Source organism: Podarcis filfolensis (genome assembly GCF_964270895.1).
Source record: "Podarcis filfolensis genome assembly, chromosome: 4".
Taxonomy (NCBI): domain Eukaryota; kingdom Metazoa; phylum Chordata; class Lepidosauria; order Squamata; family Lacertidae; genus Podarcis; species Podarcis filfolensis.
Genome location: NC_139607.1, coordinates 36,486,977 through 36,505,721, shown reverse-complemented (window position 1 = coordinate 36,505,721; position 18,745 = coordinate 36,486,977). Strand labels below are relative to the sequence as shown.

The 18,745-nt window shown below is 41.5% G+C and overlaps 1 protein-coding gene across 5 annotated transcripts in view; it reads right to left on the bottom strand.

Annotated features, from left to right (window-relative positions):
* Positions 1-18,745, bottom strand: part of STS (steroid sulfatase) — a 107,586-nt gene that overhangs the window by 59,749 nt on the left and 29,092 nt on the right. For all 5 annotated transcript variants that reach the window (XM_083612135.1, XM_083612137.1, XM_083612136.1 and 2 more), the window contains 5 exons: positions 15,121-15,303; positions 13,416-13,537; positions 12,905-13,027; positions 9,612-10,035; positions 3,816-3,952 (listed from right to left, as the gene is read on the bottom strand). In XM_083612135.1, coding sequence (XP_083468261.1) covers positions 3,816-3,952; positions 9,612-10,035; positions 12,905-13,027; positions 13,416-13,537; positions 15,121-15,266 — 952 coding nt within the window. In that variant the 5' untranslated portion in view covers positions 15,267-15,303. The remainder of the gene's footprint in view (positions 1-3,815; positions 3,953-9,611; positions 10,036-12,904; positions 13,028-13,415; positions 13,538-15,120; positions 15,304-18,745) is intronic.

Here is an 18,745-nt window from a genome sequence, read left to right as displayed (position 1 = left end):
TCAAACTAGTTGACAGGCAAATTCTAACTTCAAGTTTCTGATGTTCAGAACTAAGATATCATTGGCTGTCCAAAGTTTATCCTTTTCTGCTGACTTGGATGCATGATGAATAAAGCCCTTAATGGTCTACAAGAATAGCTTTTGTTTCCCATGAAAGGGATTCCTCCAATTCACTTTTTCTGTACGTGGAACCATTGTTTATGTTCACTGTTAAGTTGATGCTGTGGAAAGGACTATCTCATGACTGCATGATCCCTATAATTCTTTAAATGTATGTGGGTGTTGTTGTTTGGAAAAAATCATTTAAAAAATGTAACTGTCAAATATCTTATGGTGTAAAGGTTCAAATGCTTTAAATAAAACAACAGGCCACAAATATTCAGAGGACCAATACCATATTGCACAACCCAGAGGTGTAACTGCCATTGAAACAGTAGAAACACCTATAACATTGTCATATCTGCAATCCTATCTGTCTATGAACTTCAGATTGCATATCAGGTGGACAGCTGGCCTTCACAACAGATTCTACGTGCTTTACTGTTTTAGGTGGTTGATGGTACATCGGACCTGTAGCTGTGCACTGTTTCTTACCCCAGTACAAAAATCAGCATTCACAACATTTACAGATTGCACTCACTTGAATTTGGTCATTGCTATTCTTTGGGAAAAACTGAGCATGCTTGAGCAAAGGCGTTCAAGCTGACAGCTTTGGAATGGATACCACTGGGGCTGTCACAGACTTTAGCACTTTTAGAATAGATTATCACCATCAGAGACTGCTTAATCCTCTAGTTTCTCTCAGGGAATGAAAAGGAGGGAAAATGTATACCGGCAGAACAATGTCATGAGTGCTGCTACATAGTACACAAGTACGCTCATTTCTAGCCATAGAAATGTGGGTTTTTAAAGAAACAGATCTACAGTCAATGAAAGTTTTAACCAAATATTAATGCAATGATGAATGACGGTATTGAGCAATAGTTATATTCAAGTTACTTGCTCTTCAGTAGTCGTACAAGCAGGGCCAGATTTAGGTTTGATGAGGCCCTAAGCTACTGAAGGTAAGGTAAAGGTAAAGTGACCCCTGACCATTAGGTCCAGTCGTGGCAAACTCTGGGGTTGCAGCGCTCATCTCGTTTTATTGGCCGAAGGAGCCGGCATACAGCTTCTGGGTCATGTGGCCAGCATGACAAAGCCGCTTCTGGCGAACAAGAGCAGTGCACAGAAACGCCGTTTGCCTTCCCGCCGGAGCAGTACCTATTTATCTACTTGCACTTTGACGTGCTTTTGAACTGCTAGGTTGGCAGAAGCAGGGATTGAGCAACGGGAGCTCACCCCGTCGCGGGGATTCGAACCGCCGACCTTCTAACCGGAAAGTCCTAGGCTCTGTGGTTTAACTCACAGCGCCACCCGCATCCCATACTGAAGGTAATGGGGCCCTTTATATGTCCAGCTGTCCTTGGTCAACAACAAATTGTTGCTGTTTTTTGTGTTGAATATATGAAATATGGTCATTTATGGACCTAATATATAAAGCCATTTGCACATGCAGAATGTAGGCACCTTATATATAGAAATGAGCAAACTAGTGATATTTTAGAGAGCAGGCAAGCAGTAGGGGCATTACTTACATCATAGGAGCCAACACAACACAAAACACTGTTGCTGTATGTAGGTTTTATATTATTTGTTTTTTATCTTATATTTTGGAAATGTACATCCAGGTTTTTTTTACTTTGATTTTTTTTTTGGGGGGGGGCAAAGAGAGTGGGGCCCTAAGCTACAGCTTGTTTAGCTTATATGTAAATCCGGCACTGCTTACAAGAGTCAGTGTTTGATGACTGTAGCCTCACTTTTCAAACTACTTCAAATAGCAATTCATAAATGCCTTAACAGTCAGGGAGTGGGAACATCCATCATAGCTTTGGATATGTTGGTTTATTCCCTTCCAATTTATTGGTCATCTCATCACTCACTGGCTGTTTTCAATTGTATCAAAAAGTCTGCGCGTGTCTCTTGATGTGATAAATGACTATGCAAACAAAAAAGTGCCTCCCATTGTTTTCTGAACAATACAACTATTTGTTGGATTTGTTCAAGATTAATTGCTACCACAGTACTCAGTGATGGTATCAAAACTGCCCAGTATACGTTTTTTACTATCACACATGCTATAGAGGAATTTCAAAATAAAAATAAAAATCAGTAAGCCTGAATGTTTGTGAGTGATATATTTCCACAATGAACTGGTATCATTACATTTCTATGCAAAAACTGTAACTTGATTTTACAATGAAATGAAAGACTGCACACAGGTCCCTGTATTCAAAACCTTGCAGTATAGTTATGGGTTTACCTGAAAAACTGGATAATGAGTGCCACTGCTTTCCTGGCTAAAAAAGAATGAGCACCATAAACATATGAGTTAGGAGAAGATCTATGGTATTAGCCAACTAAATCCTGGAGAAATTATTGGTAAAATTACTGAATTCTGAGTGGTAGACCACTATTTCCTGTGTTTCAATAAAGATTACACAGTAATTTTGGGTAGAGCATCAATCCTCATCATCTCCTACGTTCCTGCATCTTCCTACATTCCTATATTAATACTAGTTGCCATGAGAAAACTACATTCTTGGGGGGGGGGGAGAGACCCATCACTGTAGCCTTGTATTGCTCTTGCAATTCATAAGCGGAAGTTTGGTGCTAAATTTGGACTAGAAATGTGAATGAGGTTGAACTCTGTACACTTGCAATCAGAGCGTGCCATTTCAGCGTTCCTTATAAAGCAGGCATCTACTGCAGAGGTGAAAGTCAGTTTGCGGTAATTTAATAAATGTGGCATTGTTTACTGAAAATAATTTTGTACTTTGCTTTATTGAACCAGAAATGAGTTGGGGGTGAACGGGTGGGAGGAATGAAAGGTGAATATTATCTTTTAGTGTTGCTGCTCTTCAGCTTGATTGTTTCAAGCACGAACTTGTTTTCACAGATGATTACCTCTAGAAATGGAGAGTCGTTCCAATACGCTGACAAATAAATCAGGACCCTTTGCAGAAACGGGTAGATTAGCACTCCTTGGATGCCTGGGCATTGCGAGACTCTGTGCCCTGAGCAATTTCTTGCTCTTTCTTGTTTGTCTTATGCCATCCTTTGTGAAAAGTCACCACTTTGTATGTTAGAATTCAAAATAATAACTAGCATTAACTAATGGATACAGTCTAGCAGAAGGAGAAGCACACTTAGCTGCCATTGATTTCAAAAGGGAACCAAGGCTGACAGTAGGTTTAGATGCTGCAAGTGCCGGCAGAGACCTGTGCAGTCTCTACCAGCTGGCTGCCAGTGTTTCATTTGTATGTGTGAAAAGGGATAAAGTTGGGAAGGCTGTAACAAACAGATATTTTAGTGTGCAGCACAGGAACTTTGGAACTCCCTGCCTATGGACATCAGGCAGTCACCTTCTCTGTACCTGCTTAAGATTTTTGTTCAGGTGAGCCTGTTCAGACAAGTTCAGAAGCTGTCCTGTGTTTCTATCGGGTTTTAGTTTATTATTGATTTTAATTATTTTTCTAATATTCCGAATAATTGTTTTAACTGCTTTTTACTGATAATTTTATTGTTTTACTCTTTTCGTAAAAGCACTCTGACGTTTTATTATGACCAAGGGCTGTATACATGTTGTGAAATAAATACCGCTTGGAGAATTCTGACATATTAAGCAGTTTAGCAATGCTTTCAGATAAATAAATAAAAAAGCTACATATATTTCTAAAAGGCAATTAACTCAGGTGATATAAAGCCACATAACATACCTACACTCCAGTCCATTTCCTCCAGGGCATCTCCATATAATCCGTGTTTGCTTTTTCCTCTGAAAGCTTGGGATGCATAAAGAGCTGTATGGACCTGAGTGTAAGCCACAAAAAGAAGAAATGGTGCATTGGTGTTCCTGAAACAGAAAAAGAGAGAGGAGAGAATATAATATGCAGTGAATTGCAATGCAAGGCATACATAAAAACCATTGCCACCCTTATACAAATAAAAAACAGCTTTTGGAGCTTTTCTCTTGGTCACCTTCTCTAGAGAATTCTTGGGTCATTCTGGTTCCACCATTCAGATATATTTGAGGTCATTTCTGTGACTTGACTCCCATTTATTTATTAATTTATATCCAACCTTTCCTCCCAAAGGAACCCAAAACAACAAGTTCCGTGCAACAAAATTTGGCTTTCTCATTGTAAAACCATGTCCTCTAAAGTGTCAGGAGTGAGAACAATGATTCGTAACAGATCCCTTCACTTGCACCGAGGATCAAGACCTGAATTTCTCACACCAGCCACCAGTGGAAGGGTTTCTTGCCTTGAGAATGCAGGGCATACATTTTGAAAATAAGTACATTTTATTAGTTGATAAAGATTCCAATCCTATACCCATAAGCCTTAGTGAATCCTGTTTCTGAGTAGACCTGTGTAGGATTGCACTATAAATCATAATAAACACAATACACAAACAATTACATGTTGCATAATTTGTCTTGTACAAAAAAAAATCATTTTATACATATTATCCAGACAGCGATGTTCTGTCATCTTCCTTCCCATGCAAGAAGTTGTGACTGGGAATGGAAATGCTTAACTCTTGTCATCTACCACATAGTAATGAATCAAACAGAGATCTTGAGAGCCCAAAGCTAAAATTGCAAGACAGCAATCCCATTTCCCATGTAGTAGGACCAAATAACTAAGGCAGGTTGATTAAAAACAGTAGCAAAGGAGAACTTATATCTCTTGCAACAGGCATCTAATGGGAACATAGGATTAGAGCGATAAATACAGGACAGGTACAAGTCACCACTTCTATTACAAATGCCCATTTTCAGGAGATAACAACCCCAGAAGCAATATAAAAGATGCCACTACAACACAGAATTCTTACTCCAAGAACAGGTATCTAATCAATGGTTCATACCAATGGATTTAAAATCATTCACTGCTTTTGCTTTTTCAGTCCACCAGCACTGATTGACAGCTAGCTTTCAGGTAAAGAATCTCACCTATTAATATCCTTTCGATTAGAAAATCAGAGATGGCTATTTTTCTTACACCAAACCCTGGTGGGGATCATAACTGATTACCTCTTCTGTAACCTTGAAAATAGAATGGCGCACCGGCTTGTAAGTGGGAGGGAGATTTGACAATAACAGTTAAAGTCCTGTTTTATTAACTGAAGCACTTCAGCAAACAGCTCCTTTGAAAATTTATTGCCATTCCCTTCTACACAATTTACCAAGACCTTCCTTTCTCAACACACCTTAAGTTTTATTCATTGAGGGGACAATAAAGTAAACTCTGAGCTTGAATAAAGAAAACATCATACACATTCATATGGCCATGAAACCTTAGAAGTCCAATACAACATTGTTTAACATATGAATAATTCTTCTTCATGGTGGTTAAATATATTCCTCTCTGTGTGTGTGTCACAGTTTTTGAGATAAAAAGAACCTGAGTAACCCCCCATCCTCCTTTCTCATGTATGTCTTGTTTTATGGAAAGGAAAGAAGCATCAATATGCTTGAAATGGAGTGGCCTCCATTAGCAATTGTTTACATTTACACCATACCTTTAAAGCACATTTAAAGTGCATTGCTTCCCTTAAAGAATCCTGAGAACTGTGTTTGTTAAGGGTTCTGAGAATTGTACCATTCTGGTGTCCAACATGGCTCCTATTATTACCATCCCAAAGCTTGAATGGAGGAAAGGAGCCTTCAAGCTGCTGTTTCAGCAAGTAGACCAATAAGAGAATTGGCAGCATAGGTTTGTTTCTTCAGCTGTTGCAGCAAGTAGCTGTAGTTACTCTCCCTCATACTGCTTATGCCTAGTGAGTGCCAGGCCTGTTGAAACTGGCGCCAGGCTTCCTTGAACCAAATAAAGGTGGCATTACAACAGAGATTAGCAACAATTCTTCTGTTGAGACCTGCATTCCCTCAAGCATAATCTGCCAGGAGCCATATTGCTATCCTTATTAATATTACATTTCAATCTAGCATACTTCCTAAGGACACCAGGCTGGTGAACAGCAAAGCAACAAAACAATACAAATATAAATAAAATAAGAACAGTAAAAAATATCCTGTTAATTTTTCTCAAAAAGTCAAAAATCTGCAGATACATTCTGAATTCCACCTTGAATTGAATTTAAATGTCAAACTTTAAAGTTTGACCATTTCCCTTTTGATAAAATGTGAATTGGATTAAAATGCCTCATGATAAATACTTGGAGGCCTTGCAAGGGATGGAAGTAAGTACCTGGAAAAAATGGATTTTGGGTCCACTGGTTATGGGTTAATGCAGATTTGTAGACTTATGGAATGCCTCTACCATGCCAACTGGAGGGTACCATAGGATGCTGTTGGTACACCTTCTCCTTGTTTGGGCTCCTCCTCTTCCTTACTGCTCCCCCTTCTCTTTATTTCTTTGCAAATGGGCTCAGTTGTCACCATGTCACATAGTAAGAAAATACATGGGGATCCTACTGCTCTCTCTGTTTCTTTCTCTCCCTCATAGAGGGCAGGTGAATAGGCAGAAATAGCAAAGCAGAAGAACAGCAGGCCAGGATATGGGACTTGCCAGGTTCCAATAATGCCCTCTCTGCATACCTATGTACTCATTTTGCACTCTTTAATTATGGAATTGCTTGTTATATACTATTATTTTTAAAAGCTCATACCTCAAAAAGAAACGCTTTATGGCCTTCTCACTAGTAAACTACATATACTTGTAAGCAGTGCTATTTTTCTAGAAAAAGAGGCACCGGAACTCAAAATGGACGCCTCCCTTGTTCTCCTACAATGGCAATGGCGCCCACCTAAGAGGACTTCTGGCAGGTTCCGGCTGAAAAAATGCCCTGCTTGTAACTATAAAACTGAAAAGTGTGCCATTTAAACAAAATATTATTTAAGCCAAAGAGAGTTTGATGTTGGTACAGCTCCCATTTTATAGCTTTAAGTGTGTCATATCAAAATGGCATTTAAAAGTAGGACTAAATTTAAACATGAGTGTAAAATAAAAACCTGAAGTGTCAGGAACAAATAAAAGCTGAGTTTTACTATCTTGTTCAAATATAGAATAGAAATGAGAAGAGCTTGGCTTCCATTCAAAGGTTAAGATTTATATATTTTTAAACAAAATAATTGTATGTCTCAGTTATCTATTCCTATGCAGAGTCATTTTTCTATGCCCTCAAACAGCTACATACATTTTTGACATTTACTTTTTCATCCCTATTTCACAGCCTTAAATCTTCAGATATACAGCATCAGAGAATGATATATGCTTTGCTATCCATGAGACTATAAACAGGCTTTGTCAGTCTCAAGCAAATGTCCAACTTTTCTTCTTCTTGCAAATGCACACATTCTCCATTCTCTATTATCCCAAATATAAAACAAACGTTTCACTCATAATTCTTGTGGGCTACCCCACAGACGGTTTTCTAAGCTTTTGCCACACAAAATTTCAGAGAAATCAGAAGCTTCACCAATTTTTAAAAGAAAAGTGCTTAAGAAGCATTCTTTTTTTCTATTTAGAGTTAGGTGAATGTGATTTTGTTTCTTTTTATCCAACAGTAGTGGCTCGTCATCCCAGTGCAGAAATGCACTGAGAAAACAATAGCTTCTAGACTAATTTGAAAGAAGTAAATTCCCTTTAAAAGTGGTAACATCTCCTAAAGACTGCTCTAGTAAGGCATGAGTGTCAAATGCACTGACTATAGTGTTAATTAAAATAATTAACACATGAGGGCTGCTGTCTTTACACCATTAACCACTTGTAAATTGAAATTAATGTGCTATATAGATGGAAAATAATAAGTTCTGTTGGATATAACTGGGACTCATGTATGTCTCGTTTGTCTTCCTTTTTAGAGAGGTGCTCACTTTAGCAAAATGCATCTTCACCGTGCTAGCCTTTTAGCAGCCAGCCCAGCGTGGGGCCATACCTGGAGAATATGTTTTGCATGCAGAAGACCCCAGGTTCAATGCCTAGCAAAACAGGTGATACAAAAGACCAGCCATGGCGCATGAGGCTGGGTGCAGCAGTGCTGCTGCTTACAGGACTGGGATGGCAAGTCAGGATGGTGGTGAAGGCATAGGAGATTTAGGTTGATGACTGTGGACACAAATGTGTAGGTAGAAGACAGGTAGAAGACACCTCCCAGAGACCCAGAGCTGGGAAGTCAAATCCCAGAAGTCCTTTCCTGAAGTCCTTGCAGATGTATGAGGGTTGACTGTGGTTCTGCAGTACAGAGGGGAAAGTACTCTGCACATGCTCAGAGGCACCTCATTATTGTTTTTTTTCAGTGCCAGAGTCAACACCAATATATCAAACACAACTTCCAGGGTGGAATGCTATTCCAAATTATAGTTTTCTGGCAGAGTAGAGTGCAACACTTAATTCCTAGACAAGGCATAGGCAAACTCAGCCCTCCAGATGTTTTGGGACTACAACTCCCACCATCCCCAACCACTGGTCCTGTTAGCTAGAGATGATGGGAGTTCTAGTCCCAAAACATCTGGAGGGCCAAGTTTTCCTACGCCTGTCCTAGACCTCTTTTCCTTGCATAAATAAAAACGACAAGCCTACTGGGGACCCACATCTGTATATCTAAACAGGGGGTTGCTTCTCCTCAGGGTATCTCCCTTCATAGTGCATTCCCATGAAATTTTGGAGGAAGTCTGAGTTGGCCCTCAAAGTCCGGTTCACTGCACCATCAAATTATCATTAGCAATACTTCCAATTATGAAAGGAAGAGTGAGCACAAGAGACCACATGATCCTTCCCCACCCTCCTGAGCCACTGCCAACCTAGTGCTCTCCTCACCACTTCACTAAACCATCCTGGTCCTGGCAAGCAGCAGAGCCTCCACAGCTGTGAGGGTAGCACCCACCCAGCCCCCAACTCATGCACTGTGACTACAAAAGACCTCTGCTGGAGAACATGGACAGCTGCTGACAGTCAAGAGTGGACAATATTTGGCTAGGTGAACAAATAGATTAGCATACAATACATCTTTCTATATTATATAGAGCAAGCTGCAAAATTTGTGAGTCACCACCATTAACACTAACTACCAGCCATGTGCTGAGGCCTGCATTTGTGGTGTTACACAGACAGCAGATCCAGGAGATTTTCTGTGTCCCTGGTAAGCTGATGGCCGCCATTTGACTTCATGACAACAAGCTGAGCAGCGATCCTGAGCTGTAGAATGTGTAGGCAGGGCCTAGAGATCAGAGCAGGAATTCAAGGAAAGGACTGGAACTTTGGACAGTAGTTTGTAGGCAGGATGGGGAGAGAAGAGTAAGAATTCATGCAAGGAGCTGAACCTCAGAGATTTCTGAATGAACACAGATGAAGTTCTGGGCTGAATTAGAGGGTGTCTACAAATATATGGCTCTTTCCTGTCGTCACGCTCAATTTGTTACCTCTCAACAATAATGCCACAAAGGGATGGGAAATGAGTAGTGCTTTGTTCACCTGCCAAATCACAGGCACCTCTGTAAACAAGCCATCACTCTGAAATTCGAACACTTTAAAAATGAACACCCTTACCTTCCTATGAATCTTTTGGCTTCCTCTGTGAATCTCTGTGTGAGGTTCTCATAGTTCCAGGGTTGCTGGATAATACTGTGATTTCGCATCAAGAAGCAGTTAAGATTCCGGAAGTTATAAAAGAAGAGCAGCAAAACTCCAACTATCACTGCAGCTATTAAGAAGAAGTAGCCCAGTACTCTGCAGGGAACTCTGACAAGGCCAATGTAATTCAGAACCGCCAAGGAGATCAGAGCAATTGCCATGATCTGGAGTGCTGCACGAGTGTGCATCTTCAGTCCAGCACTAAACACACTTCCATGACCAGGTTTACAGTCCCTAACATTGTTCACAGGCACCCCGTAGAAGTAATCAAATCCATGATTTAAAGGGTGGTGGCAGAAGTCATCACTGCTGTTGCAGTTAATCCCAAGATGCCATTTTCCTAAATGCAGGGGAAAGACACATATTTCAAACAGGTATTTAAATAAAATGTAGACTTGTATCTTTTCCACTGTATGTATATATCTATACAACTGGTACACCTCCTTCCTCTTTTGTGCAAATTTTGTGCAATTTTTGCCTTGGTCCAGTATACCTGAAGGAGCGTCTCCACCCCCATCGTTCTGCCCGGACACTGAGGTCCAGCAGTTCCCTCACTGCGACAAGCCAAGTTACAGGGAACCAGGCAGAGGGCCTTCTCAGTAGTGGCACCCGCCCTGTGGAACGCCCTCACAAAGATGTAAAACTACCAAACTTTTAGAAGACATCTGAAGGCAGGTCTCTTTAGGGAAGCTTTTAATGTTTAACAGACTACTGTATTTTAATACTTTGTTGGAAGCTGCCCAGAGTGGCTGGATATAAATAAATAAATAAACAAACAAATAGATAAATAAATAAATAAATAAATAAATAAATAAATAAAGCATCTTTTGTGCAAGTTTTCATCACTCTACTGGACATTGCACAGCTGCTATGCTCAGGTCCTGCTTCCTGGCTTCCCACAGGCATCTGGTTTGCCACTGTGAGAGAAGGATCCTGAGCTAGATAGCTTTGGCCTGATTCAGCAGGGCTCTTCTCATGCTCCTGTTCTTTGTTCTTACTCTTCAGAGAATTTTCCGATTCTTACAATTAATTTGGAATTTCACAGGGTGCCAGGCAGAGCGGTAAGGCCTCATATCATCAAAGTGCAGCGCTATATCAACATTACATTTCAAGTTAAAATGACTGCTTTTGTGCGAGTAAATTTAAAGCCGGCTAGATGGCAAGGTGAGTTGTAAGCTGCTTCCATGAATAAGTTAATTGAAGTGAATGTAGATGACTGTAATAATGAAATTAACAGAGCTTTCAAGATCCGTGCTATAGTTTTCCCATCAAGAAAGCACACATGATTTAATAACCCAAGGACAACTCGAGCATTACATCTATTTAGCTTCCAGAGAGTAAATTAGAATATTCTGGGGAAAATTTGACTTGCAGTACAGCACCCTACAGAACATCATAGGGCAGTTATCAAAAATGAGCATTTCCTGGTGTTTCCCTTATACAATGGAATGCCCTTCCATCTTCCATATGTGATACATTTGGGTTCTATGGGCTGCAATCAAGCTGTGTGTATGTGTGTATATTACAATTAGTTGCTTCAGAAATCTTGTAAAGGCATACATTTTGCCCAGGCTTTCGCTGACCCACTAGATCAGACCCTGTGTATGCATTATTTTTCTTTGTTTTTATACTACTGTTTTACTGCTTTTATGCTGCACATTTGTTTTAATGATATTGGGTTTTTCATGTTGCATACTGAGTAGGGATTTTAAAACATTGAGCAGTTTGTAAATGCTTTAGAAAAGATTCATAAATAAAATAGGATAAATTACAGATATTTATCTAATAATGTAGCAAGAAACAACCATTCTTTTAATCTTGCTATTATTATTCTCTGGTTCTTCTGTTTTATTTTTATGTGAGCGATCAATGTTTTATTGTTGTCATGTTGACTGAGAGGTATGTTAGCCAGGCTAAAGGACTACTGTTTGGAGAGCAATGTATAAACTCTTCAAATGAAAAAAAAAGCAAACAAATAATATGGGATCTTGAAACAGTGACTCAAGATTAGGGCTACAAACATATGGATCCAATACCTTTATATCTGCCACGCTCTCCCCCCCCCCCCCCTTTTATTCCATGACCATAATATCCATGGAAACTGCAGAATGTGTTCAGCATCTCGTTTTCAGGAATTGCACTTTTGAATTTACAAGCGAATGCAAAGGCTATCAATTGTTTTCAGTGAACATTCTCATTTTTAAATTTGTGCCTAGTTTCCTCAAAAGCATTTGGAAATGCAGATGCCATTATTTTGTTTTTATTTTTACCCTCATGGTGGAAAGTAAATCAGGTTGGATAAGTTAGGCCAGTATTTTTGGTTGCTAATGTATCTGATCCTACAAAAGGGGGCACAGCCCCTAGGTGGGTTTGTCGTCCCCCTGAATGTTCTGTTTCCCATTAAGCTTAGTTTTGGCTTAGATATTCCTGATCACTGATCACAGTGGGGTGTGATGCTTCTTATCTTCTTTTCAGATGAACTATAACCATCTCACAGATCCAATGCTGCCATTTCCTGTTTAGGCAAGGTGTGGGGCTGCTGTTACTACTAATGGCTAAGGTAAAGGTAAAGGACCCCTGACAGTTAAGTCCAGTCAGGAATGACACGGGGGTTGCGTGCTCATCTCACTCTATATGCCGAGGGAGTCGGCCTTTATCAACAGACAGTTTTTCCGGGTCATGTAGCCAGCATGACTAAGCTGCTTCTGGCAAAACCAGAGCAGTGCATGGAAATGCCATTTACCTTCCCGCCGGAGCGGTACCTATTTATCTACTTGCACTTTTTTTGGCGTGCTTTCAAACTGCTAGGTTGACAGGAGCTGGGACTGAGCAATGGGAGCTCACCCCGGCATGGGGATTCGAACCGCTGACCTTCTGATCAGCAAGCCCAAGAGGCTCAGTGGTTTAGACCACAGTGCCACCTGCGTCCCTACACTAATGGCTAACCTCACCCCAAAGAATTGTCTCCTGCATTGAAAAGTCATTTTCAAAAAAAGAGTTATTTCAGAAAGTCTCAGTGACTGCATTTTATTGTTTGGAATTGCTGTAGGCATTTCCAGTTTTTTTTTTCTTTCTTAATTGCTTCATTTACTTAGTTGATAGCCCATCTTTAACATGTAGATTGCTTTGAGGGACAAGTCTGGGTCAGAAAAGCAGGATATAAATTTCTTAAGACCAATAGATAAAAGAACCATATTAATCAGCCATACCTATGAGAGCTGTAGAATAACCAGTCTGCTGGAGAACTTTAGCAAATGTTATTTCTTCCATAGGGAGTCCACCAGAAGAAGCAGAAAACAAGAAGACCCCAACTTTGTGCAGGCTAGCCATTCCTGAAGGAATCAAAAAATAATTTCAAATAGGAGGCAAACCAGTTTTCATTAGCACACACTTTAAGTGATATATAACGCTGGTCATAGTCAGATGAGGAGACGCACTGAAACCAATGAATGCATGTCTAAGGTAAAAGTAAAGCACCCTGAATGGTTAAGTCTAGTCAAAGAGCCCTGCAGATCCCCCAAGGGACTGATCATCAGACTCCACAGGTATGCCAGCCTGGAGCTGGTGTGGTGGACAAGTTAAGGTGCCCTTGCCTTCTGTGTTGGCCAAGACCCAGCAGTACAAGGGGTGCAGTGGTGGCTCTTCTGCTTTGTTCCTCTCCATGTCTACGTTGAATTGCTGTGCCCTGATATCTAACAATGGCGTAAGAACATCCTTTACCTGATCTGACAGAATAGCGGCCTGTCAAGAAAGATGCCCTGCTTGGGGTGCATAGTGGTGCGGCTGCTATGTGTTGAGTCAGTGTTGCTCCTTCTTTAGATAACTTGTCAATGTTAGGAGTCCTGGAGGGAAAAAAGAAGACAAATTCAAGGGCATGTATTCTGAATATGTAAACACGAGTGAGTTCAGACTATTTAAAGTTCTCATTATGGTTTATAGTGCATCAGTTGGTGTCATACAAATCCAACATGAAGCCAAGTTTTATGGTGAATTGAGTGCACCTTTGATCATTGGAGTGAATGCAATTAGGTGTATCTACATTTGTCTAGGGTTGCAGCCAGTTATAGGTGGAATCTACACACATATAAAAAATGCTGTGAAAATGCTTTTTTTTAAAAAAAATACATTTTGAAAAATACATTGAATTTGGCATAGCTCACTGTCTCCATCTAGTTTCACATTTGTATATTGAACTTTACAACACACTTTTTTATTTTTTTTATTTGCGGCTTTATAGCTGAGTCCATAGTCCTTTTTTCTTTTAACATTTCAATCATCAAATCAAAATCAATACACTAAGAACCAACATGTCTGCGTTTTAATCTTGCAACCTGATGCATGAAGTGAGTCTAAATTTTAAGGGCTATGTGTTCTGAAACAAACTGCAACTCATATATCCCAATCCATTGTATTTCTTCGTTCTTCTAGTCTATGCTCAAATATTTGGGAGAGAAAGATGTATTTTCATGATAGTTTTGTTCTCTCAGTCTATATGTGTGTGTTTGTGCTCTGACTACTGTAATGTACATGGGGTTATCTTTGAGGACTGTTTGGAATTTCTGCATTTACCGTATTTTTCGCCCTATAGGACACACTGGCCCATAGGACGCACCTAGTTTTTTTGGGGGGAAATAAAGAAAAAAAATATTTCCCCCCCTAGCCACAGGGCTGGGGTGGGGGAAGCCCGAGCTTTTAAAAATGCACCTACCATTGTTTTTAGAGGAGAAAAGGATATCTGCCCGAAGCACGGGGCGCTCTGCTTCAGCTCGCCCCGTGCTCCGGAACTGCCGCAGGGCTCCCTAGGCTGTAGATATCTGCCCGAAGCACGGGGCGCTCTGCTTCAGCGCGCCCCGCACTCTGGGCAGCAGGCTGCTATCCATAGCCTAGGGAGCCCTGCGGGAACTGCCGCGGGCTTCCCAGGCTTGCTGATAGCTTCCTGAAGCCTGGAGAGCGAGAGGGGTCGGTGCGCACATCCAACATTTCTCCGACATTTCTAAGGAAAAGCGGACATTCCAGGATCAAATCAGAAACCAGGGTGGGTTTTATAAATTCGGGACTGTCCCTGGGATATAGGGACACTTGGAGGGTCTGTTGCTACACCTTTAAAAAAAGATTGTGCTATTTTCTGCTGCTTAGGTAGCTGCCCTTTGGATTTTTACTGTTGTTTTCTTATGAGTAGTGGCACAAGTGGGGGGAAAGAGACATAAAGCCATCCCCTTGAGACCAGTTTCACTAATCCTTACTTGGATTAGGATGGGACTAACACCACCAATCCAGCACTTGCATGAATCAACCAAACCATGGGACATGTTTCTATTTCCTAATACAATTGTGGTTGTGATCTTCCACAAGCTTTCTGCCCAGAACAATCTCTTTCGAAGCTAAAGCCAAATGTACATATATATCATCAAGTATGTTGGCAAACCTTGAAGTTGTGTTTCCATAGCATCCCAGGTCTCCAATGCCAAGATCATCAGCCATGAATAATACAATATTGGGCTTTGAAATCCTTTCGTTAATAGCATTGCTTACAGGCCACAGATAAAGCATCACAGGAAGAAGGATCATCATTCTGCTGCTTTAGGGCAAGGATGCTTCAAAAAGTTACCTGTTTGATAAAAGAAATTTGTTTTATACATTTGTTGTTTATATAAAACAATGTAAAATGTTGCTTTATATTTATTTTCATAATCGGCATAATAATTGACCTTGCCATTACAATGAGAACACCATGAAAAGGAAACACAGTTCTAGCAGTTACTCATGTTATTAAAGTTTAGAAGCAGCCTGTTGAGTCCAACCTTTCGCATTTTAAAACATTTTAATATATTTCCTTTCATAGTTTTGCTGAAAGAGAAAAGCTGAAATGTAGCAAACAATAGGAGTCAATCTTTCACATATTAGATGATGTTCAAGGACTTTTGAATATTTTTTTCCAAAATGTTCTTTCTTGGCAAAAAAAAATTTCTGTGGAATTACCATCTGACATAAAGTAGTATTAAGGTATATTCACATTTTCCATCTAGGCGAAGGTGAGGACATGATTTTAGGATACCTAAAGAACCCAATAGTTGTTTATGCTGGTGAAACTGACAGTCTGTTTAAGGAAGCTGAGAAGGCCGCTCCACTTCCCTGTGGGACAGTGTTGCGGGCAGGCCACATGCTCTCCCTGTGCACAGTGGGGGCTTGGAAGTGCCCCCGTATCATAGAGGGGTGCCGGCCATGTCCCGGCCCCCGGCTGACCAATCTGGTTGGCCAGGGTGGGGGTGGCTTACAGCATTTAAGCAGCCATGTGGCCGGGGAGTTTCCTCTTGGTTCCTGCTTCCGTATCAACCACCCTCCTACCCTCTTTTCATGCGTTCGACACCTTGGCCTTGCTATGGACCTCGGTTGGCCACCTGTTGAGGGGGCCTGGTAGGAATTTTTCCACTTGGCAAATTGGCACCAGCCATTTGGTTTTCGCCTACCTCGTAGCAATTGTCACAACTTTGTAAGGTTTGGCGGTTTAGGAACTGGTAAAACCTGATTCATGGGAGGGGAGGTTGTGGCCATCGCCTGCCCCTCCTCTTTAAGGGTATTCCGTTAAAGGGATCCGCGGATGTGGCTCTCATCCGAAGCCCTGGTATGGGCTAGGGCCATGCCACGACCCCAGCGGGGACCCTGGAGGAGCTCTCAGTTGATGAACATCAACAGAACTCCCCCTACTGGTGATTGACCCTTACTGGACTACCTGCATGGCGGGCAGGAGTCAGATATAGTCGGTTCAGTTCCAATGCCTAAGCCAATACCACTCACATTCTGTAACCAATAAAGTTGTGGCCTTAATTCACCCATTAACCTAAAATACTGGTGTCCATGTGTTTTAATATTCAGCAGATGGGGGGAGGTCTCGGGGCCTTGACACGCAAGGCATTGCCCAAGCCCAAAGTAGTGCACTCCAAACTAGTGAACAAACAGCTTCTTGAGAGCTCCATAAAATTGTGAAACCCCAAACACAGGAGCGGGATATGAAGACCTAAACAGACCATTCTCTTGGAGTGGAAGAGTAGGGAGCACACGGCAGTCGAAAAAACTTACACTGTGCACTGAACTTGTACTAAAGATGTGATCGGGGTCACATATGTGAGACATACAGAAGGCTTGCAAAATTAAACAGAGAGGCATCAAGGGGGAAAAAACCTACATGTGTCAGCTTCCATGTGAACTGGGCTCCACTTACAGTATATAGCGTTTCAGATCACATGAAAGTTTATGTGCCTACAGCTGTATGCTTGTGCTTCGAGCCCCAAAACCCATCCCCAATGGAAATAAAGACATAGTGGAGACAGAATTTAGTTTAAATGTTAATGGGCATATTTTGGCCACAACTTTATTAAAATATACAAATGTGACTGGTATTGGCTTAGGCATTGGTCTCAAACTATATCTGGCTCCTGCCCCACCCTGCAGGAAGCCTGGAAGGGTAAACAACCAGCAGGGGGATCTCCGTCAGTGTATATTGACTGGTGCTCACCCCTGGGGGTCCTGGCATGATCCTACCCCTCTCCAGGCTTCGGACGAGATCCAGACCCCCAGATTCCTTAACGGAATATCCTATTTATTGGACTGGTAGGTGATGGCCACACCTCCCCTCCCCACATTCCCCTAAACCAATGCCTAACCACCAAACCTTACAACGTTGTGACAATTGCTAAGAGGTAGGCAAAAACCAAGTGGCCACAGCCAATCTGCCACTTTGGAAAAAATTCCTACCCGGCCCCAATTCCAAAATAGGCGACCAACTGAAGTCCAAAGCAAGGCCAGACATGACCTAATTAATGGGTGGGTGGGCGGGCGGGTGTTTGGCAGTGTGAAGCAAAAGGAGGTCCCTACGTCACACTGACAAATAAATACCCCCAACCCCCAACCTTGCCACTCTGCTGATTGGCTGAAGGCCACTGGCATAACTGTGGCACCACCGATTTCGAGTGGAGCAAGCCCCACCCACAAGCCGGTTAGGGAAGAGTTTCAGGGCCGAGCACAACATGGACCCTCTGTTAGGAGGATCCAACTTGCAGATTTTCCCTAGTCAAACATCCATTCATAAATTCAGGCTGAAGCAAGGGAGGCACATGATAGATGGATAACATAATAAACAAACACCTGAAGGGGATTCAAGTTTGGGTGTGTGTTTGTGCCTGAAGAAAGGGAATGAAAAGCTTGAAATGCTCTTGGCAGTGAACATTGATTCAGCAAGAAGCAATTGCTTCATCTGCCTTTTCCTTTCATATTTTCTGGGGAAGAAAACTGCAGTCCTGAAGACCAGCCAGATCTTTTGAAGAGTACAGTTTGCACAGTACTGCACAATGTTCCATAACAATAAACCAATGTGCATACTTGATGACAGCAAAGAATGCCTCTGTTTGAGAAGCACAATATTCCTCGTAGGTGTCACTGTGTCAGCCTCAAGGAAAAGGGCTTGCCAGTCTAATTAAAAATAATTGACGTCTGCCACACTCTAAGCAAAATGAAACATTCACAAGCAAGCAAAAGCATTAGCTGCTATCTTATCCTGTAACGAAACCGACTTAAGTGTTCAGCTTCACTTTTAGTGTAAGACTTTCACCAGAAGCAATGCCCTTTTCTGGTGGTGGACAGGATTCCCAGTTTTAATAAAATGTTACGCGGGGGGGGGGGGGGGAGAATGCCACAGCTGAAGGCAGACTATGCTGCTGTTTCACACATGTTCCAGTGCATGGGGCATCTATTCTTTGTAGTACTATCCCACCATTCAGGTTTAGGCGTGCAGATAACATGAACACATAGAAGGGATGATTGCGTGGGTCTTTTTTCATGCAATATGGACCCTGCAGAGAAGGGATGCAGGGAAGGAAGTTGCCAATCAAGTGGGAAAGAGCCACATAATCCGTCCTGTTCATGTGGTTGCATAACATTATTCACACAGCATCCCTGCAAAGCAGGATCATATTGTTCAAATATGATTCCCATGATATTCAATATTTTTCTAAAGTTGTTGTTGTTGTTGTGCAAAGCTTGAGTTTTCTCCAAGC